This window comes from Sander vitreus, chromosome 12 (assembly GCF_031162955.1).
Source record: "Sander vitreus isolate 19-12246 chromosome 12, sanVit1, whole genome shotgun sequence".
Lineage (NCBI taxonomy): Eukaryota > Metazoa > Chordata > Actinopteri > Perciformes > Percidae > Sander > Sander vitreus.
Genome location: NC_135866.1, coordinates 13,973,627 through 13,997,381, shown reverse-complemented (window position 1 = coordinate 13,997,381; position 23,755 = coordinate 13,973,627). Strand labels below are relative to the sequence as shown.

Genomic DNA, 23,755 nt, shown 5'->3' with positions numbered 1-23,755 from the left:
ACACATTTAATTTCACACACATACAAGGTGCGAATCTGTAGTTTTTTCCTGGGAAATAGCTGTGCTCTATTTGTTTTCACAACTCTGTGTCATGGAAAGTGTCACAAGTAACTAAATAAACACAAACTAGTAAAAGCTACGCTTTAGTATGAGAGAGACCAAGTAAAGGACCAGAGATGTGGACTTGAGACTTGGTGACTTGGTTTTGAATCGACTCTAGTCACCATTTTGATGACTTGGGCTTGGACCGTTTTGATGACTTGCGACTTGACAAAAAATAAATGACTTGAGACTCGACTTGGACTTGTAAGATACAGCCTCATTTGTCGGACCAGACCACCACAATGGCTGCGTTTGTGCCAGCGGTAGGCTTAATCACTTTTGGATTTAAAATCTACAGGTAATAGTGCTTTATCTTGTGTGTAAAAAAAAAAGTCTCTCGATTTGGGACGTGACTTAAGGACTCGACTTGACTTGACATAACCTTTGACTTGACCTTTGACAACTCGAGACTTGCTTGAGACTTGGACCAAATTACTTGAGACATACTTGGGACTTGAGCAAAGATTACATAGTCACAACACTGCTAAGGACACACAAAGTCACATTTGAAATGTATGAAATTAAAATCTTGATGGAAACTATTCTGCCCCAATGTACAAATGAAACAGAGGAGCTGCGCACAGCTGCAAAAACACTGAAATAAATGGTGGTTGGTGGAGAACTATTTTGGAAACAAAATTAAATTAAGTTAAATTGGCTGGGACATTCAAAGGTTGCAATTTGTTTGTACTAGAGATGTTACGATACCAATACCAGTATCGGTATTGTCTCCGATACTACCTAAAATGCTGGTTTCGGTATCGGGAAGTACTGGAGTTTATGCACAGATCCGATACCACGTAATAAAGCCCTAAAGAAAATCTACGTTAAAGTAGTTTATTTATGTTCTTTTTTCGTTATAACTGACTGTCAAACTGAATAATAAAAGACAGTTCTGTGGCATTCATGTTTCACAAAGAGTTTAACCTGAACCAGACCGACAACAAAGATAGAAATCATATCACATCCATACAGGGATAGTAGTATACAGTTGTTAAAACATAATAAAATATATGACACTGGTATCGAATCAGTACTCGGTATCAGCCGATACGCAAGTTCAGGTATCGGTATCGGGAAGTAAAAAATGGTATCGGACCATGTCTAGTTTGTACTATGACAATTAATATGCAGTGTACGTTATAGAATTCGTGCGTGTGTGCCAGAATAATACAAAATGTGAGTTTGCACCCTCAGAAAAGTCTTGTGTCTGTGTACTTTTTATGTTTGTAAATTATCTAGGTCCTCCGTTATTTCGATTATGTCTTCACTGGAGTGTTCACCTTCGAAATGATCATCAAGGTGGGTAACTGAAACATATCTTTTTTCCACTTTTACAACACCAATCACACTTTTAAAGAATTTGATGTACTCTAGATGTTCTCAGAGGTGTTTTGGTCCCTGTGCGTATTTAAGCTGTTAACTTCATGTGTGTTATGGTGTGTCCTCCAGATGATAGACCAGGGTCTCATTCTGCACGATGGCTCTTATTTCCGAGACATGTGGAACATCCTGGACTTCATTGTGGTGGTGGGAGCTCTGATTGCCTTTGCTCTAACGTGAGTCACTATACAGTGCTGCCTGCAGACGACTAATGACTGACTCACTACAGCAAATTATTTTCTGAGCATACAGTATTGTTATAAACGACCTTCCCTCAAAGACACCTTTTGCAGCTTACATTTTTTTTTGCTACATTGCAGCTCATAGCAAATATGGAGGCATGCATGGTGCTGTACAGTGTGTAACTCAGATTTAAATGTCCCTATGGTCCCACAACAAGAGGAAAAGAGAGATTTCTGTGTAATATGGGGGTTTATACATGGGTGAAGCTAAAAAGTTCGTTCCCAGCATGAGTGTGCCAGATAACTTACTAAATCTTTTGTGCCTTTTGTTGTACTGTAGAGGATTGTATTGTATGTTAATTTCTCTGTTGTGAATATAGCTGTGATCCTGCGAGCTTTGCTCACGGTGAATCTCTTTTTATGCCTCAATTTTTCTCTGTTGTTCCTGTGGATTTTGTCACTGTTGGGGCTACCAGGAATGTGATGGGGTAAAAATTTTAGTCACACTAAATATAAATGTATCCCATTAGCTTCTCATATATTTCTTTTATTATTTTCACGTGTACAATCTTTCCTTTCGTATTCAGTGTGCTTTTTTGTTTTGTTTTGTAGCGTCTTCTAAATCTCACCAAACTGCCTGACAGGTTTTAGGGGTAACATTTCTGATAATTTGGTGACATTAACAAATCATTGATGCCCTCTAATTAATGATTTGTACCCTCAAATTAAGAATTGTTGCACAGTAATCAATAGAAAACCATAAATGTTTCCGTAAAATGGAACAATGGAAGATGACACGTTGTGTTATCAGCCAAAGCCCAAAATGTATCTGTGTATCTCAGTTCAAACTCAAAACATGTACAAATTATCATAACGTTTGCCTGTGACACCTGCTGGGCTCTGTATAAACACACTCATGATGAAGTTCTGTGTTTCATTGTGTTTTTTGATATGCACTGTTTTTCTTTTTGAATGTGTCTGTGCCATGTGTCCTTGTGAACTTGATTGAGTGTACAGCTGTTCCTAAGGGCTGTATTTCAATGTCAACAGAAACAACAAAGGCAGAGACATCAAGACAATAAAGTCCCTCCGAGTTTTAAGAGTTCTGCGGCCTCTTAAAACCATCAAGAGGCTTCCTAAACTCAAGGTATGATGTTAACATCTGCAAACACTCTCCGGTATTTTGGGTTTTTGGTGTTTCACAGATCTCTAACAGATTGCGCTTGCTTTGCCATCCTTCTCGTCTTTCTTCCCCCCAGGCTGTTTTCGACTGTGTGGTCACATCTCTGAAGAACGTCTTCAACATCCTCATCGTGTACCAGCTCTTCATGTTCATCTTTGCTGTCATTGCCGTGCAGCTCTTCAAGGGGAAGTTCTTCTACTGCACTGACAGCTCCATGAATTCAGAAAAGGCATGCCAGTAAGTGGATATATACTGTATATCTAAACCAGCAAGTAAAGTAGGAGCAAGGAGTTTACATACACAACAACAACTCTATATAATTAACTAATAAATAGATTTAACAAACGTGACCGCAACATTTCTGATCTTTGAGAGCAAATGCTATACAAAAATATACAAAAATCCTTTCACAAATGGCTAACAATACAGAGACTCCGGGTATAAGCAGAAAGCTGAACATGGCAATGAAGTGCAGCTCCTCAGTCGTTATACACCCCCAGATAACCTGTGATTGCCTGCAGAGTGCAGACCCCCAGATTCACTAGTTAATAAGATTTGCACGTTACAAAAGCTTTAATATTTTTCTCTTCATTCAAACTGCTGGTTTAATCAGTGAATTAAGTGAAACAATGACCTCCGAGTCGCTCTGCTCCCTACAGAGGCTACTACATTGACTACAGCAGAGACAAAAAGGAGGTGAAGAGGAGAGAGTGGAAGAGACACGAGTTTCACTACGACAACGTCTGCTGGGCCCTCCTCACACTTTTCACTGTCTCAACTGGAGAGGGATGGCCTCAGTAAGTGGATTTTTCTTTTTAATTTAATTTATCAAAATGTAAGTAAAAAAACAAAAACATGTTGGTCTTAATACTAAAAATATAAATGACCTCTCTTTTCTCCCATTTTTTTTTTTTTTTCTGCTAGGGTCCTGCAGCACTCTACCGATGTTACAGAGGACAGCATGGGGCCAAGTCGAGGGAACCGAATGGAGATGTCTGTTTTCTACGTGGTCTACTTTGTGGTCTTCCCGTTCTTCTTTGTCAACATCTTTGTGGCTCTGATCATCATCACCTTCCAGGAGCAGGGTGACAAGATGATTCAGGAGTGCACTCTGGAGAAGAACGAGGTGTGTCGCGGTGAAATACATGTGCAGATACATACACACAGTTACATTCACACGTATTCATTCATGTCTGTTTTGGTACATTTCTGTCCATCAGAGGGCTTGCATCGACTTTACCATCAGCGCCAAGCCGATGACCCGCTACATGCCCCAGAACAGACAAACCTTCCAGTACAGATTGTGGCACTTTGTGGCATCGCCTTCTTTTGAGAACACAGTGCTAGTCATGATCGCTCTCAACACTGTGGTCCTCATGATGAAGGTAAAGCACTCTGTACAGCAGGATTCATAGTGGAACAGTATCTAACTGAAATGAAAGCTGTGTGTCTGTCTGTCTGTTCTGTCCTGTCTGTTCCGTCCGTCCGTCCTTCGATTTTCTCGACAACTGTTCATCCCATCAACTTCACACTTGGCGGGTTTATTGCTTTGGACCCAAGGAAGTGCAGTGTCCAGTGCGAGCTCTTGAGATCTACGGAACAAATGTATTAGTAGTTTGTATGTATACATTGTGTAATGTATTGAGAGAAGACCCCTGTTAATTGTTACATTACTGAACGACATGCTGGGTATAGCTCTTCGTTGCTCGACAGTACAAGAATGTTGTAACTTCCAACAAGCACCTGAATGTACCTTGTACCACTTTTTTTACTCCTTAAATTGCTGCACCATATGACAATAATTAAACGTTGATATAAAATATGAATAAAGGCAATGCAATGTTCAATGTGATTACCAATCTCGAGCAAGTTTTAAGTCTCTGGAAGAACATCTTCATACTGTACTGAAATGAACTGTAACCAACGGCAGGGTGGAAACTATGACTTCTGATAATCCTTCTGTCAGTAAATTTAAAGTTCTCTTTTCCTTCAGTACCACTCGGCCCCGGCAGCCTACGACATGGTCCTTAAACACCTCAACTCGGCCTTCACTGTCCTCTTCTCCATGGAGTGTATACTCAAGATCATGGCATTTGGTTTGGTGGTGAGCATTGACAAAAGAAGAGATCAATCGAAGACAGAAGCCATTTAAATGACATCTAGCACCACTGATGAAGAATTCAAATTACTTAAAACATTTTCTTTTTCCACAGAACTATTTTCGAGATACTTGGAATATTTTTGATTTCATCACTGTTCTTGGCAGCATCAGCGAGATAATTGTGGATTTACAGGTAAGATACTGCCAAGACACCACTCATTTTCACAATGTTGTGACCCTTTAAAAAAGGCACAAATAGCCAGCGTTAAAGGCAGCATTCTTTCTTTACAAGTTTCCCTCGTGTGTTACGATCCCTGCCTCCAGACACAACTTAAGTCATGTTGTGATGAATTTCGCCATCTGTGTTTTACATCCTGTCTCTCCCTTCCTTTCCCTTGTTTCACCCTCTCTCCAACCATTTGTGCGTTAGTCGGTGAACACCATCAACATGAGTTTCTTGAAGCTTTTCCGAGCAGCTAGGTTGATCAAGCTGCTGAGACAGGGTTACACCATCCGTATTCTGCTGTGGACCTTTGTACAATCTTTCAAGGTCGGACATTTTTACAATTAATTTTTGGTCACTTCGATTCCTCACACAAGGTTGATGATTTTAATTGACTGTCTTTGCTGTCTCTTCTCCAACAGGCTCTTCCTTATGTTTGTCTTCTCATTGCTATGCTTTTCTTCATATACGCCATAATTGGAATGCAGGTATCCTTTCACTAATATTTCACAAATATCATAACAGACTGTCACGGCTTTTAGTTGAAGTCAAACATATGTACGGGGCTTCTGTAAACTTATTTTTTTAATGGATTTTACAAATGTTTGTGTGCTTACATGCAGCTGTATTGTGCTTGTTTGGTGCATTCTTCTTTAACTGTATATTGTATACTGTATATTATATGAGGTTATTTGCACCATTTATTGATATAATTGATTGCTTATATTTACTATATTACTAACCCTGGACCCCAGGAAGATCACAACTGCTATGGCAGAAGCTAATGGGAATCCAATGAAGTTAACAAAACCTGTTTTCTGCAGGTGTTTGGAAACATCAAGCTGAATGATGAGAGTCACATCAATCAACACAACAATTTTAAGACCTTTTTCAGTGCTTTGATGCTGCTCTTCAGGTGGGCTTATAAAAAAATACCTTCCATGCCTTCAGTTTCCATTCTCTTACTTCTCTTTCATTTCTAGAAATGTATCTTTAAGGGGACATGTGAAAAACTCACTTTTTTTAGTGCTCGTGCACAAACTGTGAAATAGACAACCCAGTCAGTTTTTTGTGGGCTGCTTAGATCGGAAAACATGGGACAAGCCATTCAGATTTGGCTCTTCTTCCTACGTCACGTGCAGGCTCATTAGATATGCCGCCCCCTATCTGAGTATCTCCACCCACAGCTTGAAAACTACATTTGCAAAGGTGCGCCATATTTTTCTCGCAAGCCAATCTGAGCAGACTGGGAATTTCGGGAAGCTTAAAGAAACGGAGCTTTTCAGACAGAGGGTGACACAGGTATATAGGTATATTCAGACAGACAGTATGAATAAAGTGTTTTTTGAACATTAAAGCGAGTAAACATGTTCTATTAGAAACCCAAAATACAAGCATGAACTTGAAAATGAGCATGATATGTCCACTTTAAAGGAGAATTCCGGTCAATTTCAACACGTAGCTCTGTTGTTTGGAAATTTGGAGTGCTGGCAGTAGCAAAAACAACGAAAACAATCGGTGCTGCCTACACCGTGTTATCCCCCTGCTAGCATTAGCACCCAACAGGCTTAAACAGGGCAAGTTTTAAACGTGTTTTAAGCCTCTAAACATGCTCGAAATGTCATTACAAGTGCCTAGCCATGTGTAGTGATTCCTTCCGAGGGAACACAGCGAATCTGACTGCAGTAGATGTGACAGAAAGGTACAAAAGTTGTGTTAATCCAGCCAGTGCACATACCTCTGTTTATTTCCTGTTTTCCGGTCAAGTCAACACTAGTCGATACAATCCAATAATACAATCCAATATTCCAGTCAAATTTGTTGTGTTCCCTCGGAAAGAATCACTTCACATGGGTAGGCACTTGTAATGACATTTCGAGCATGTTTAGAGGCTAAAAACATGTTTAAAACTTGCCCTGTTTACGCCTGTTGGGTGCTAATGCTAGCAGGGGGATAACACGGTGTAGGCAGCACCGATTGTTTTAGCTTTTCTTGCTACTGACAGCACTCCACATTTCCAAACAACAGGAGCTACGTGTTGAAATCGACCGGAATTCTCCTTTAATTTGATGTAAACTAGGTGTTTGTGTTTAAAACCACCAGGAGTGCGACAGGGGAGTCCTGGCAGGAGATTATGCTTTCGTGTCTGTCTGGTCAGGAGTGTGAACCAGACTCCTCCATCTCCCCTCTAACCATGTCTCCAGACCACGAGGGAGGCTGTGGGACTGACTTTGCCTACTGCTACTTCGTCTCATTCATCTTCTTCAGCTCGTTTCTGGTCAGGGCTCCACCAAAATAACACTCGGTTTATATATTTGTCAATTTCTCTGCTGTCTTGCACACTGATTTTCTTCTGTATGTCCTTTTTTAGATGCTAAATTTGTTTGTGGCTGTGATCATGGATAACTTTGAGTACCTGACGCGAGACTCCTCAATTCTTGGTCCCCATCACCTGGACGAGTTTGTTCGCATCTGGGGGGAGTATGATCGTCTGGCATGGTGAGACTTGATCTTTTTACTGCTGCATGTTCACATTTTCATTTAGTTTAGTTTTATTAAGTGTCGAGCAGACCTGATCAACATTCATGTTCTATCTTTATCCAGCAGAGGGCCGTCAAAGCGTGTGAAACACATTTTTCAGTGCAATGAGCTGTCATGTTTAGCACAAGTTGATAAAATTCCAAAAGTGCTAAAGAGCATCCAGAGTTCACTGTGCTTAAGTTTTTGCTAGAAAAAGAAATCATTGTCCTAAAAATCTCAAATGCCACATAACAAGTACAAGACCTTGAAAAGGGAACTTGCTGTTTGTCTTCATCTGTATTAGATCTGAGTTTTATGACACTTTTTATTAAACTCTCCACCTTCTGCTTCTGCGTCTGTTTCTCTGTGCCTCCCCTCACTTATCACTCTGTAGTGGTCGTATCCATTACACTGCCATGTATGAGATGTTAACCCACATGTCACCACCCCTGGGCCTGGGCAAAAAATGCCCTGCTAAGATCGCCTACAAGGTACTGAAAACATAATCACTTAATAAGCACTAAACACAGAAGGGCTAGATTAAATCAAAACTCAAGTAAAAGCCTATCCTATCTGTATGATATATGCATTATATACTACAGCAAAGAGCAATATGAATTGTAAATAAAGTGTATTCAAGGGAACTTACTAACAGACTCTTTATGAAGTCGAGGGTAATACAATACAAGGATTGATGTTCGACTTTTATTCAATTTAGGAAAATGTACGGAGACTAAATCATTTTGTCTGGTATTTTGTGCTGGATATGTACACTGAAGTGATTGACTTGTCTTCTTTTTATCCGTCCCTCGTTGTCTCTCAGAGGTTGGTGTTGATGAACATGCCTGTAGATGAGGACATGTCCGTTCATTTCACCTCCACGCTGATGTCGCTCATCCGCACAGCTTTGGATATCAAAATAGCTAGAGGTCAGAGTCGCTAATTAGCAAGTCATGATTGTGATATCGTATCATATTGTGAATTATGTTTTGATTATAGATTAGTTGTTGGGTCTAATGACCTGAAATAGTGAAAATGTCCAAGTTGACGTTATATTGCTTGTTGTGTCCGACCAACAATCCAAAACTTAAAAATATTCAGTTTGCTATCATATAAAACAAATACAGCAAATCCTCACAATTGAGAAAGGTGTTAGTTAGTTATTTAGTTAGTTAATAGGTAGTTCATAGTTAGTAAGTTAATAGTTAGTTAGTTAGTTAGTTGGTGGCTAATTATTTGCTAGTTCCTAGTTAGTAAGTTCATATTTATGTAGTTAGTTAATTGTTCATTCATAGTTGGTTAGTTAATTGTTCATTCATAGTTAGTTATTAGTTAGTTCAAAGTCAGTTAGTTAGTTCATAGTTAGTTAATAGTTACTAGTTAGTTCAGTTATTTCATAGTCAGTTAATTATTAGTCGTTAATAGTTAACAGTTAGTTGATAGTTAGTGATAAGTTAATTATTAATATTGAGTTAGTTAATAGTTATTTAATTAGTGAGTAGTAAATTATTAGTTTAATAGTTAGTTCATTGTTTGTTAAGTTAGTTAATAAATAAAAACATTGAATTTTAAAAAGTGAAATGTTTCACTTCACACAGAAATTAACTGAAAAATTGCATTTCACATGTGATTTTTTTTTGTGAGGGTATGTTCGTCTTCTGTGCTTGAAAAATGACATCAGTTAGCTGATCGACTAATTGTTCAGCTTTAGTAAAACCATTAATGTAACCTATTATATTTGCCAAAGTGGCTGAATGTGGATGTTTGTCACAGGAGGTGAGGACCGTATCACTCTGGATAGTGAACTACAAAAAGAGATCAGTATCATTTGGCCTTATCTGCCTCAGAAGACATTGGACCTACTGGTACCTATCAACAAAGGTCTGGCTCTAACTATGGAGGAAATACTCAATGTAATGCTGAGAGACAAGCAGTAACAGTTAATGTAGTGTGTCTACCCTCACAGATACGGACATGACAGTGGGAAAGATCTATGCTTCGATGATGATAATGGACTACTTCAAACTGAACAAAGCCAAGAAGCTCAGGCAACAACTTGAAGCTCAGGTCAGCTCTGCATGCTGTTATCAACTTCCTCACCCGGTTTTACAATTATATATTCAAAGAGGTACGCAAATAGATTTTGAAAAAGTAGGAGAAGAAAAGCAAAAAACATTCAATCTCACAGCACAGCTTTAGACAGCCATGTCTATTGTCTGTCACAAGTGATCTGTTATAATTTCGTCTTATAGTATTACGAAACACATTTAAGGCACAATTTTATCAATTATATGGAGAAACAAAAAGCATATTTTTTAGCTATGATATTCCCTTAGCTTTAAGATGTTAATAAACCAGAAAAACATAAAAGAAAAAGTGAGGAAGAATTGCAGTCTAGCAAAACAATAATCAAGTTCCTTTCCAATTGGCAATATTTCTTAACACTAGCACCGCCAGGCATGTTAAGGGTTCTGTATCCGCCCAAGAGTCTGTATCCTTTTGTTATCGCTGATGGGTCATAAACGCATCACCCCTCTTCATTTCTATAGCGCTGCGTTAATCTCTACAGCAGCAAGGGCACACACAGCCCCCACGATATATACAGCCAGATAGCTAACAGCTTTAACCCACACAAAACTGGTGTACTCTCTGTACTCAGTGTACAGTAAAATGTGCTATTTTAGAAAAAATATTTTGATGCTGCCACCTGATGCAGCAATAGTCATTCATTAGCATTTGCGCTTTGTGTCATTCAGTTTAGTTCAGTCAATAGTCAACACAAAATCTTTCTGTGAGCAACTCCTGCAAATAAAACCTTTTTCATAAAAAGATCTATTAGTTTCTATCTGATGCTGTTTTGAGTTGTAAGCAGCTTATAATCTGCAGCATAACACCTAAAAGGCTGGAAACAAATGCTGAAACATTGAAATCAATTTCAGCATTTCAGTACACTAAATGGTTAATATAATTATGATGCAAATTATTACATTGTCACATTTTGTCTAACGAAAGAACTACAATAAGTCCCCCATAGCATTTATATTTGTCTCTCCATCTCTCCCATGTGCAGTGCGTCTTTCAGTTCAACAGACAATATTTCAAACACATATGAGTGAAATTTGGCGTGCAAATGTGTTTTTATGCCCTATATTAATTGGCTCAATGCACGTACGGCCATAATGAAAATAGTGAATTTGGTGGCATAGGAGAGTACTAACGTTAATCAGCGCTGCTCCTGGCAAATAACGGGGGGGGGGTGTTTCTTTTTTTTAAACTCTCTATTTTGTTTTTCTAAACATTATTCTATCATTATGACAATATAGGAATGTGTATAGGTATTTAGGAAATAAAAATGACAGAGTAATATACATTTTAAAACCACAACGTTCAATGGCATAGCGGTTCTAATGTTAAGCGTCCATTGTTACCAAACAGAACTACAGTATGTGCATAAAGGGAGGAATGGCAATATACAGAAGTTACCGAATTGTCTTGTCTTTGAGGTGTAGAGTACTCAATCCTCTTGGACCTTCTTAGCGTGAACACCGTGAAAATAAATATGGAATGAAGCCCTCTGACCTCTATTTAATTTGTTGTGTTTTTTGTTCTCTCATTTCAGAAGAGTAGCTTAATGTTTAAGCGTCTGGATGGCTCTGCGCTTCCCGAGGAAATTCTGTCCAACACCCAGACGCTGCCTATGATGGCCCACAGCGCTGGGTCAGCCCTGTGAGTCTGCGCACACGTACAGATTTGTTATATTTGTACTTGTGTCTCTATTTATGCTTTTGTTTACTATTCCTCTCTGTCTTAATACAGGACCAGAGGAGGATTTGTGGCTTTGAGCCCCATCTCACCTCAGGAACTGTTTTTGCAGCCCATAAGCTCCGACCCTGATGCTAGTCAAGAGCAAAATCTGGTAAGAAAGAGGACCAACATGAGCCTTTAACCATAAATACCACAACCATGTCTTAGAGCAGTGGTTCTTAACCTTTTTAACTTGTTACCCCCTAAAACAAAGCATTGTCGACTTGTCACAGGTTGCCTATGCGTAGGGGTTGTGGCCAGTTAAATGAAACGGCAATTATCCTTCTCAGATTGTTTCTTGAATAATTTTTTGAGAAACAGTAAACATCATATTGAAGAGTAATTTTTTTCTACTTTCTTATCCTTATTCATTCTACAACCCTACTTTAAGTGCAACATACATCTGCAGCGTCACAGAGTGTCACATCAATTGACAGCCATAACACACATCACACTCATCCCTATATTATACCAGACAAAAGAAGTTGTCAAGGTATAGTATCGAGGTGAGCCAGGCACTCAGATTTCACTAGTAATTGTTACGGAATACGGATATAGTTTTTTTTTCAGGCACAAGTACTAGCTTAGTACTGAGGAACAATTGCTGTAATTAGAAAACAGACTGAGCAAGAAGATATCCGTCTGAAGCCACGTTTTAATATTAAAAACATACCTCTCTCTTTTTGTCATGCACGCACGCACGCACACACACACGCTACATCAATGCTGTGGTAGGACAGAGCATCGGTATCCAGCCCTAATCCAGAGAAGTGAGAAGTAGCCTACTGTGGATGAAGTGCATCTTGCGCTAGGCGTTAGTTAGCCACCATCACATACCCATAGACAAAATGTCTAAACTTCTTCCTTTGATAAAACACACCATACCACAGTCAGAACAATGAAACACCAGCAGCTGCTTAAAAAAGCAAAAATTCTCCCTTCTCCTTAAGTATTTTATTATAAAATAATCATCCCAAAACAGAGCCCTAGTGCAGTAGGAGGGATGTGCCGAGCCTGTTGGCGTGCGGACGTACAGTACATAGTAAACAATGGATGTGTGGGTTTTGACATGTGTCATACGCCGCCGATGTGTGTTGCACTTTAGAGTTATCTTGTGATCCCTAAGGGGGTCCTGACCCCCCCAGGTTCGGAACCACTGTCGGAACCACTGTCTGAGCACAGATTTTCACTATGAACATTTACAAAGCACACCTTTTATTTAAGTGTTTAACTAAAACAGTATTAACTGTTGACGTTGCTGTGACTTTTCTCCGTGCCTTGCAGAGCACGGCATCGCTGCTCTGTGTGCTCCTGTCTTTTAGTCCTGTTGAGGTTGGAATAGCAAAGGCAGGTTGTCAAACGTGTTAATGTTTTGCTGTGTCTATACTGTCTGGTTTTACTGGTCTACATCGCTTGCTAGATGAATGACATGAAATGATTCTGAAAACCCCACATATTAGTGTTTGTTCTTGCAGAGGAATGTGTTCGGCCCCTAGACAGATGTCGTCTGGCTCTGTTTGTGTAGCTATTAAGACCTCAACATGCATGACTGAATGTACTTCCAAGCTGAGATATGGATTCCATCTTTCCCTGTGAACTGTTTTGTTTATTGTCTATTCTCGCTCGTCTTCTCCACTGTTTCTATTCCTCCTTGAAGTCAGTTTTCCTGTTGCTAGTTTTTAGTCTGTCCGTGATTGGCTGGAATGGCTTCTGACTGGATGGCGATGGTGATGTTTATGATAGATGACCCTCAGTGATGAAATGGCTTGTCTGCCTTCCTCTCACCTAAACTGGACTTCCGTATATAGGCAGTCCTGGCGGGATGAGCCTGATTGGTGTCCCTCCTTGCCCTCTTTTGTTTCTGTACTCACCTAGGTGGGCGAGTGCAGTAGGGGGATTGAAGCCCCACAGGAGCTTCCACTAGGGAGGGGTCTGTGTGTGCGGGCCTCTTCCATGCCCCGTCTGGCTGTAGAGTCGCAGGTACACACATCTTCCATGACACGGCCTCTGTGCTGGATCGTGAGGACATCAGTGGCTGCATGGGCTCTTATGCCAAAGTGCCTGGTTCCTTATGTGATGCCGAAGTTTAAATCAATAGAGTTTTGGCTTGTCTTTTTGGGAGTCTGATTAAGATTCAAAGAATTGTTAAAATGGGGTGTGATCTTTTGAATGCTGATACCTTCTTACCTTAAACTCTCTCATCTCAGCATGTTTTTTTTAAACCTCTCTGCAATGGTGCACTTGTTTCTGAAATAAATAATCTGAATGTAATTACAGTGTTTGTTTTCTTTGTGTATGTACCTTGTGCTTGTCTGTTTTGTGTGTGTGTGTGTGTGTGTGTGTGTGTGTGTGTGTGTGTTCACATATAAGCAGACGGAGGTTGCAAGTGGCTCCATGAAACGTTCAGCCTCCACCGTTGCAGATCAGCAGGTGAACGGTCTTTGGCAGGATGAGAAAAGTCCTGAGAGACTCTATCGACCTCGTCACAAAAGCTACAAGGCTGCTGGTTAGTTCTGCTGCTCACCTGTTATCATCACATCAGCTTGTGTGCATACAGTATGAAGCATTTTTTCCCCCCATCATTACTTAACATCAAACACTGGTGTTAAAATACAGGAAAGGTCAAATGCAGACCAGCTCTTTCTCTCTTTATCTGTCATTGTATGTCATTTCCTCTCCTTAATGTCTCCCCTCTAGTTTCTCGGTCAGAGCACAGGCAGCAGGGCAACAGGGAGTGTGGCCGGTCTAAGGAGCGCTGTCACCTCCTTTCTCCAGACGCGTCTCGTTGTAACTCAGAGGAGAGAAGTTTGCAGCCCTCACGATCCTCTAGTGTAGAGAGAGCACACCCCCAAGATAAACAGGTGGGTCAGAGAAGCTCTGTCTAACTAACTGACTTCAGGGACTTGGACAGCAACAAGGCAGAGTCACAAATTAACAACACATTTTAAAGTCTCTGAAAATAAAATTGAATGACCAAATTTCCCCTCCATTGCTAAACTTTGACAGGTTTAAGTTGCCAGATGTCCTGCAAAAGACAGTCCATGAAGTCATTGTTTGTTCCATTTTGTCTTTATTCTGGTCTCCAGGGCAACAGCTCAGACAGTCCGGTGCCCTCCACCTCAGAGTCCAGCACCCCGAGCGGCCGACGACCCATATCACAGACCCGCTCTCGCCCTCACATCTCTTACTCTCCGCTTCACCCCTCCGTCGGTGAAGACGAGGATGAGCAAGGCAGCCCAGAGACCATGAGGCGGGGCAAGCCCAACTGGGAGACCCAAGAGCGGGTCGCAGGTGACAGGCTGAGCGAGGCAGGCCGAGACCCGTCCCCACCTCGGCGCTACCCCTCCGAGCCGTTCCTAGCCTCCCAAGAGGGGGACCACAGCCCAGACCCCTCCGGTCCCATGGAGACGTTGACCTTCGAGGCGGCTGTGGCCTGCAGCCTGGGACGCTCAAACACCGTCAGCTCGGCCCGCCCACGCTTGCGGACTGGCTGGCAGGTCCCCAACGGACACTTTCGGAAGCGCCTGGCACAGACAACCTCTGTTGCCGGCTGTGATCCTCTCAGCGACACAGAGGAGGACGACAGGTGCTAGGGACAGGAGGCACAGCATGAGGGAGGAGGGGGAATCCCAGAGAGGTGTTAAGACTCTGTACGACAGTACAAAGTGAAGGTTAACGTGACTCTTTTTGCATCACTGCTTAGAGGCCACGAGCACTCTGGATGTTTGATCAAATATGAACCCAAAACAAACAAAAAGAACTTCCTGAAACTGTAGTTGCCAATTCACACACTGACAATAAATAAGGTCTATTTCCTGACTTGTACTTGATGATAGAGAGTAATAATACATCTCAAATAGTTGTGGGATGCAAAAAATAAATGAATGGATCAAATTATGTAATTTGTGTCAATGGGTATTTTCATTTCTGAAGATGTTTCTAAATGATTCAGTGTTGATCTTAACATTTATCTGTGGGGTGTGTGAATATGTAACTACATTTTCTTATAAATTAATTGTTTTGTAAAATACATTGTGATCATCACACCATTGCCATTTATTAAAATAGAACAAGCAATGACGAAGAGGGGATCTGATACTTTACCAGACAATGTGGGTACTAATAAGTTACACTCAATAATGCTGGATTTTTTTTACAGTGTGAATGTATGTGCAGGGGGAAAAACTGCCTGATTTCCTTTGCCATTTAACTTTTTGGTATTGAACATGATAAGTTGTCAGGTATGAATACAGTAATAGAATAACAGAAAATATGCTTATTTGTTTGTTATTGTTAAATCATGCCTCTAACAAACCTCAAACCTTTAAACTTATCCTTCAAAACAGTCTGTTGCTTTTATTTTTTACCAGTCAACACCCTTTAACTGAGACTTTCCCAACAATTATATTTAACGTGTTGGGCGTGTAATTTTACCATGAACTGATATGAAAACAAAATCATCGTTCATCTTTTTCTTCCTTGTGAATATTGTATGAACCATTGCAGACGATGACTGTAGAAACACATTGTAGACACCCCATGACACATTTGCTTCACAGATTAACATTACTCTATTACTTACTAATAATGTACAGAGAAATGATGCTGTTTGTAACATTTAGAGAAAAAAATAATAAACCGTATCCGCTGATGGGCTTTAAAGGTAAAGGAATTTTTGGAAATGATCATTTTAAGGTTTGTGTTTTTGTTTTATTTGCCTGAAGAAGGCCAATTCTGTGAAACTCACTTAACCAAAAACATGGCGATTTCTATCATAAGTTCCTGGAATGCAAATACTTTGTGGGTTTTTATGTGTACAATAGCTGTATATAAAAATAAAGGTGTCTTCAAGTTGCCACTGTTATTGGATGCATTTTTATTTGTTTGTTTTTTCTGTCAGGGAAAACAACAACCTTGATAAGTAAGATCGTATAGCCATGAGCATTGTATTAACACCTCACACAGAAACCAGTTCAAGTGGGAAACTGACATAGCTTGGTCCTACCAGACTGGCGTACATTTCATTTGTACAGAGAGTAGTACTGAAAGAAAATGAAAATTGAGCGGAAGTACGTAGGAGGGTGGAGCCAGGCTAAAACTGACAGTTTGTTTTATTGAAATATATTTTCTTGATTTACTATACTTATTAGTTGTTAAAACTGATCACACCTTTGTTATTATGGTATTTGTATCGCTATTTGTTTTTTCTGATTACACAACACGTTTTCTGTATACACTAAATAGTAGACTGTATGGATGTATACAGAGAGTAGTAAAACAGGATATCTTTGAAGGGTTTTCCCCCTAAACTTTAGTAACCAAAAGATATTTCCGTATTACATTTATCATAACAATAGTTCTTAACAAATGAGATTTGAAGGCAAATTTACACTTTTATATTAAAAGAAAAACATACATTACAACAGCAAGCAAGAAACAAAGAGTTTGAAAACATACCATTTTTTACAAGGTCCTAAACACCTATGGTTCACCCACACAGGTGTTTTCACTTGTGCCTTATTAGACCTCTACATCCGTGTGGGAAAGTACAGTCTGTGCTAATGTTCTCACAGGAGACATTTTGACTTGTCATAGAAGGAAAAGCACAGGTTTTACTAATAACATTAATGACGGCAACGTATTATCACCAGGACAGTGACAGTTAGCCAGCATTTTAAGCAGCTAAATTAAATTGCCTAGTAATAATAATTCTATTAGTTTAGTTATACCTGTTAGAAGGAACAATTGCACCCTTATCATTACATGTATCGTTCATCTAGTTAAAATATAAAGCTTGTTAAATAAAACAATGTTTATATATATATTTATATAAATGTATATCTTCAATAACTGGATTTTAGATTATCTTTAGCTATGTAACACGTTTTATGATCGGTTTGAATGATCATTTGTTCAGGGCTCTCAAGTTTTGAAGACAGGCAAGAGTGACATTCTACTACTTTTAATGTATTAATAAACCCCTGGACTGTAATATTGTTAAGATTGAGCAAGATTTCTGCTCATGTTCAAAACGTTGTGCACATTCAAAATATGTATGTGTTCTCTGAGATTTGGAGGAGTCGTGATATTTTGAGAAAAATAAAGTTATAATATTCACTATATTTCAGAAAATAATCTACCTGCACCATAGTCTGCTGTGCGTTACGTGATTGCTCTGCTGATGCGGTAGATTTCAGACCTTCTGACAGACACAGAGCCCCGTTTGAGACTGGTCTCTGAATGAGCGAACGTTTAGGGAAGTGTCTGTAAGCTGCTCTATGCTTTTTTTTTTTCATTGGTTGTTGCGTTAAATCTTACCCAGATACAATAGTGCTATTTTCTGATTGGCTATTTCTTTTTTTTGATTGGCCGATAAGTGACAGGCTCAAGTGAGAACTCGAGGGGAGACGCGCTTGATTCCTGCCGGCTCCATAGTGAGAGCGGCGCGCCAGAGAAATTTTGGGCACTGCGGCATATTAAATATATTATAAATAGTTTTTCCGCGTGAGAAATACAATGTGTGGCGGGAGTGACTGTCACGTTCAATGCGTGACACTTGAGAGCCCTTAGCACAAATTATAATTTTCATAGTTAAAAGGCTTCGGCTCTCTTCGTAGAACTACGTAAAGGAAATCATCCAATCACCGCGCAGAATCACACCCGTACGTCATATCCAACGGACCCATAACATGTCCTCCGATTGAAGAAAGAGCTAGCAAGGAAGCAAACTCAAACTGTTTAATGTTACTCACTAAGTTTAAAGGCAGACATGTCGCTACAGTCCAACACTCAGGCAGCTCAGTGTTACAGTCACAGCTGTTGCTGAAATAGATATTTTGTAGAAATTGTGATTCCTACAAAGGAATGAGCGATACTTACCAAGGAAGTCGTCCAACTGGCTAGCGAAAAAGTAGCTGGGCTAGCTACTAGCTGTCGTTAGCACGAGCTGACGACTAGCTGTCGTTAGCACGAGTTCTTTGTTTTGTTTTTCAGGTGAAGGTCCGTGTAAACATGAAGAGAAGCTAGTGTGGACATTTGCTTTAACATTTAACGTGAATGTAGGAGTTTTGTAATCATGCACATGGTATATTTAGCAGTGTGTAGTTGAACTGTAAGTTAATAGTTTTTGGGTTATTAGACAAAACTAACATTAGCCACCGAGAGCAACTTTAGCAACAAAGATCTGATTCTAACCTCGGCCAGGACAGGACTGGAGACACGAAGATATGGGCAACTGTCTCAAGTCTCCGACATCAGACGACATTTCTCTGCTTCATGACTCACAGTCTGACAGGGCGAGTTTTGGTGATGGAACAGACGCTGACCTGGAGGCACCTCCGCCGTACCAGGTAAGAGACTTTTAATTCACGTTAATACTCAACTGCCAGGGTAATAATTTAAGAAAAACAAAGTGTCTGCCACACGCAGGACACGTGGTTATAAGAATAATGTTAGTTAAAAGCCTAAATGTTTCATATGCAGTGGGGGATGTTTATAAAAGTATGACTGTATCCCTTGTTTAATGTCTGGCCTTTTTCTAAGGCTGCCTCGAGTCCAATGTAACGTCAGTAGAATACCACAGTAAACAATCATTAACTGGCCTGTCGCGGATGTCCACACCAGACAGCTGCTTTATTTATCAGTTTAAACTGACGTACAGAGCCTCACCAGTCAGACCGCTTTGTATAGACAAGGTGAGCTGATACAGGAGGATAATTGTTTTTGTTTCATTTTTGGGGTTCTTTTGTCTGTCACCAGGAGCAGGCTCACATGCCCATGTACCATCCTACGCCTAGTCAGGCCCGTCTGGCCACCCAGCTGACAGAGGAGGAGCAGATCCGCATAGCTCAGCGCATCGGCCTCATCCAGCACCTCCCAAAGGGTGTTTATGATGGAGGGCAGGACGGCTCAGAGAAGAAGATCAGAGAGTAAGCGTTTTGCATTTTTTGTAATGTTTACATAGAGGGAGGTTGCAGGCCGTTTGAGCTTAGCAATATTGATTTATTCAGACATTTCTTTTGTCCCCCTGACCTCAGTATACATATTGTGACACTTTTAAATGTAACTAATATTTAATCTCAAATAAAAATGCTATGATATGGTCCATGGGAAACAAGTCATTAGTAATGGGCATATAATGCAGGTGAAGCTGTAATTGATTACTTGTGCTGAAAAGATCTGTCGGTTAATTAAAGTGTCAAGTGAAGAAAAGCCATAACAAGTCTGAATTGAGGGAGTCGTATATTGTACATCTGAAGCCCTCTAAAGCAAATTTGTGATTTTGGGCTATATAAATAAACTTGAATTAACCTTTAGCTGGGTTTAGCTTCTAAATGTGAGGATTTTCACTTTTTCTTTCCTGTTTGATATCATTTAAATTAAATTCCTTCCTTTGGACTGTTGGTCAAACAAAACAAGCAATTTTACATCATCACCCCAGGCCCTGCAAAACACTGGTGGTAATTTGTGTAATATTTTCAGAAAACATAAAAGTTGAGAAGCTGGAACTAGGGCTGGGCGATATGGAGAAAATCAAATATCCCGATATTTTTGACCAAACGCCTCGATATCGATACCGCAACGATATTGTAGTGTTGACTATCGGTGCTTTCACAAAATATTTACACAATGAGATTTTTGATAAATAATCATCAGTAATGTGGATATAATGTGTAAGTGGGTAAAGGTGAATAATAGAACAGTTACAACAGTCTGGTAAGTTCAGAAAATGACATCACTTTACTGTAATGTAGCCTTTAAAACCTGGAAAAGACAACACTTATGTCATATTACGATATCCAAAATCTAAGACTATATCTAGCCTCATATCACAATATCAATATAATATCGATATATTGTCCAGCTCTAGCTGGAACCAGACAATAGTTGGCATTTTTATATTATAAATTGAGTTAAAGGATTAATCAACTATCGAATCAAAATTGTTGACAATTCATTTTTTGTCACTCAACTACATTTATTGACAAATCATTTCAGTTCTACATGCCTGTAATGCGTCCTTAAAGACCAGTATGAGTTATATAAAGATATTGCTAAGTCCTAGATGATTTGTAGTCTCACAGCACAGCATCAACTTTATACTGGTGTGTATTTAAGCTCTTTATTTAAAAAAATTTCAGATGCGTGATCTGTATGCTGGACTTTGTATACGGGGACCCCATCCGGTTCCTGCCGTGTATGCACATCTACCACATGGACTGTATAGACGACTGGCTGATGAGATCCTTCACATGCCCCTCCTGCATGGAGCCTGTGGATGCTGCTCTGCTCTCCACCTACGAGACCAACTGATTTTTCACCCCTCCTTCCCCAAGCTTAGATCAAACACGGCTCATCCAGCTCCAAACACACGCACACACAAACCCAACAACTGCCCTCTTATAGAGTGAGAGGAGGTAAAAAAAAACAATGTGTTGGCTGTTTTCTTGCACTTTCAAATTCTAAATTTACTCATCTAATGTTGGCCTTCCATGCCCCCATGTCTAAATAGTAAGCTTGTCTTAAACATCAGTTACACAAGTCTGTAAGAAACTGTTTCCAGGTGACCCTGCATGATTGAGTTTGTGTGTGTTTGTCATGCTGACGGTGAGCGGTGTGTGTGAGCGGGCTGTTTGGGTTGTTGGATGACTGTGCATTTCCACTTGAGCTGGTCTCAGTGGTGTTTCTCCCCAGCTGACCTCAGTTCATCTTCATTCCCATTTAGTCGTCAAAAAAATGTATAATTAGGATAACAGATTATTGACCAAAATGCTAAGAGGTGTTCTTAGAAATCCATTTGATTCGATTTGAAGCTTTCTGTGGCAACAGTAAGACTTCCTCAACATATTGATCCTGAACATGCTCTCATATTAGAATGGCCCTACATTTTGGAGGTGTGGGAATACACAGCTGAAGTTTACACTGTTGGTGTTAGATAGTAAAGGATAAATCACTTTTCAGTTTGACAGGATTACAAAGAAATTATGCACACACTTAAGAGAAATCACCCAAAGTTTATATGTACACAATGTACACCTACATGAGATCAAGGCTACGTGATATTCGGCCGCTCCAAATGGCCAGACTTTATAGAAAATGCTTTGAGTTGAAGGGAAAATAATATGTACGTTGAATGTTTCACTAGGCGGTGTGTAAAGTAGCTGGCAGCCAATGTAAAGGGCTCATTTGTGCATGGGCAGGTGGATCAGTCAGTCAACAGTTAGAAATGCTTGCACACACTTTTCATCTGATCCAGAGATTTGCACTTTACTTATAGGACAGTATCTAAACAATATATTAATATATGTACCTTATAACCTTGCACTATCAATACTTCATTCCTTTATTTTGTGAGATGCAAAAGTTGTATAGCTGAAAAGGTATTTTCAAAGCTGTCAGTAGTCACTTATCACATTGAAGTAAGCCTGAAGATATGTTTCATGAAATCTGTGATTCAGTAGTGTGAGCCTCTGCTTTGTTCTGCTTGACGTTTGATGTGTGTTTTTGTGTGTAAGTGAAGGGACAGAGGCTTGCTCCAGTTTGAAGGAGAGGTTTGACATTTTGACACAATTGGAAGGTATCAATCTTATTTCTGTGAGTTAAGTTAGGAGCTGGAGCCAGGAGGTGATTAGCATAGCCTAGCACAAAAACTGTAAGTAGGGGGAAACTGCTAGCATGGCTCCATAGCCAGGGTGTACGTGTTTGACAACTAATTGTAAAAGGTGCAACGCCCTGTAAAACTATTTAAGTACAGATTAAACAAGCCCAGCTGTTTCCCCTGCTTCCAGTTTTTATTCTAAGCTAATTGCCTCCCTCTTCTAGCTTCATATTGAGCGTACTGACAACACAAGAGGTATCAATCTGCTCATCTCTTGGCAAGAAGGTGAATAAGCATATTTCCCAAAATGTCAAATAGTTTCTTTCAGAAAGAAAAGAGGCTAAATTTAAGGTTGAACTTGACTTAATTTTTGATCCACAACAAAATCAATTTCTTTATTTCACGTCACATTTCTTTGTTTTATTACACTATAATTAATGTTGCTTTATTTCAATTTACTGTAGCAGTTGTTACAAGTATTTCTTTTCAATATGTGTCATTATTTGGTGTGTCTTTTTTTCTGTTACCTGTGTTTTATCTTTTTGTTGCATTTGTGTAAATCTAAGGTTTAAGGCTGTGCAAACCTCTGTCCCAAATGAATTTCATACTGAGAGACTTCTTTTATGGTGTGATAGTTACATCTGAGATGTCAAGTTTTCCATTGAGTTTTTCCTTTGCTGTGTTTTTCATCTTAAGTTCATTCTGAAAAATAATATTTCCTGTAATCTTGTTTTTTTTTTTTTTTTTTTGGTTTTTGGAAGGCTAATAAGCCGTCGTGTAAAAAAATAAAGGAAAAAAAATGGTATGGCTTAATTAAGAACAGCTGTCTCATCAAAAAATCTGATCATCAGTCAGGTGAAGTAGATTAAATGCAGGCAATGGGGCAGATTTGGTGCTCTATACATAACCAAAATAAGAGATTACCGAATACACAATTCAAAACATTCCTTTGAGCCTTTTAATGCAATCCTAAAATCTGGCTGTGGAGTGTAAAATGGGATTACATATTCTGGGTTCTCCTGATGCAGCAAGCGAGCCCACGCCATATTAGTAATGTTTGATGCTTTGTTTCCTCGGCTTGGAAACGTTGGTCGAATTGACAGTTATGTGTTTTATATGTGACGCACAAACGGAGTGGAATTGTAAAAACGGAAGGTAAATCCTCGTCTGCACCATAGACCGTTTATAAAGATCTGCACCTATCCGCTCAAGATCCATTCAAACCAAATAGATGCCTTGTTTATGTACATAACCCTTACATACAAAAAAATGGGGTTCATGTGGTGTCACTGTATACAAGGGCCACACATCCACTGTTATGCACTTAAAAAACAGTGGATTGCAACATGTTCTTTCTTTAGCTTAAGCAGTTAATCAGCTTTGCTGTGTTGCAAGATCTGCATGAGATTCAGACCCAATAAGGACCTAAATGGAAAGATCACATGTTTAAACACAACCATAAGATTTGGTGTGGCAACATATTAAATCCCTACAAATATTTCAATTTTAGTCTTCAGGATTATTTGTACTAATTGTTTTTGCTGTTCTGATATATATATATATATATATATATATATATATATATATATATATATATATATATATATAAAGATATATATTCTCTGATATATCAAGAGAAATGTCTTATTTAGAATGGAAT

General features: G+C 39.5%; 2 protein-coding genes across 2 annotated transcripts in view; both read left to right on the top strand.

The window, feature by feature from the left end:
• The window catches only part of cacna1eb (calcium channel, voltage-dependent, R type, alpha 1E subunit b), a 50,811-nt gene extending 34,517 nt beyond the window's left edge, over positions 1 to 16,294 (top strand). The window contains exons 23-47 of the mRNA XM_078264455.1: positions 1,345 to 1,404; positions 1,555 to 1,661; positions 2,144 to 2,155; positions 2,718 to 2,814; positions 2,927 to 3,087; positions 3,510 to 3,647; positions 3,775 to 3,976; positions 4,071 to 4,235; positions 4,844 to 4,954; positions 5,064 to 5,144; positions 5,382 to 5,501; positions 5,597 to 5,662; positions 5,999 to 6,090; positions 7,278 to 7,452; positions 7,546 to 7,673; positions 8,089 to 8,185; positions 8,518 to 8,623; positions 9,468 to 9,575; positions 9,661 to 9,761; positions 11,314 to 11,420; positions 11,511 to 11,610; positions 13,374 to 13,478; positions 13,872 to 14,004; positions 14,196 to 14,359; positions 14,585 to 16,294. Coding sequence (XP_078120581.1) covers positions 1,345 to 1,404; positions 1,555 to 1,661; positions 2,144 to 2,155; positions 2,718 to 2,814; positions 2,927 to 3,087; positions 3,510 to 3,647; positions 3,775 to 3,976; positions 4,071 to 4,235; positions 4,844 to 4,954; positions 5,064 to 5,144; positions 5,382 to 5,501; positions 5,597 to 5,662; positions 5,999 to 6,090; positions 7,278 to 7,452; positions 7,546 to 7,673; positions 8,089 to 8,185; positions 8,518 to 8,623; positions 9,468 to 9,575; positions 9,661 to 9,761; positions 11,314 to 11,420; positions 11,511 to 11,610; positions 13,374 to 13,478; positions 13,872 to 14,004; positions 14,196 to 14,359; positions 14,585 to 15,091 — 3,243 coding nt within the window. The 3' untranslated portion in view covers positions 15,092 to 16,294. The remainder of the gene's footprint in view (positions 1 to 1,344; positions 1,405 to 1,554; positions 1,662 to 2,143; positions 2,156 to 2,717; positions 2,815 to 2,926; positions 3,088 to 3,509; positions 3,648 to 3,774; positions 3,977 to 4,070; positions 4,236 to 4,843; positions 4,955 to 5,063; positions 5,145 to 5,381; positions 5,502 to 5,596; positions 5,663 to 5,998; positions 6,091 to 7,277; positions 7,453 to 7,545; positions 7,674 to 8,088; positions 8,186 to 8,517; positions 8,624 to 9,467; positions 9,576 to 9,660; positions 9,762 to 11,313; positions 11,421 to 11,510; positions 11,611 to 13,373; positions 13,479 to 13,871; positions 14,005 to 14,195; positions 14,360 to 14,584) is intronic.
• Positions 16,295 to 17,897: 1,603 nt separating this feature from the next.
• On the top strand, positions 17,898 to 22,908 carry LOC144526470 (RING finger protein 11-like). Its single transcript, XM_078263970.1, has 3 exons — positions 17,898 to 18,847; positions 19,257 to 19,426; positions 20,639 to 22,908. The coding sequence occupies exons 1-3, from the start codon at positions 18,725 to 18,727 to the stop codon at positions 20,808 to 20,810; spliced, it is 465 nt and encodes a 154-aa protein (XP_078120096.1). The 5' UTR covers positions 17,898 to 18,724; the 3' UTR covers positions 20,811 to 22,908.
• Positions 22,909 to 23,755: the final 847 nt, after the last annotated feature.

Coding starts and splice junctions, on each gene's coding strand:
- LOC144526470 (XM_078263970.1), top strand. CDS start 18,725: ATGGGCAACTGTCTCAAGTCTCCGACATCAGACGACATTTCTCTGCTT. Junction 18,848..19,256: donor AGGCACCTCCGCCGTACCAG/GTAAGAGACTTT, acceptor GTCTGTCACCAG/GAGCAGGCTCACATGCCCAT. Junction 19,427..20,638: donor TCAGAGAAGAAGATCAGAGA/GTAAGCGTTTTG, acceptor AAAAAATTTCAG/ATGCGTGATCTGTATGCTGG.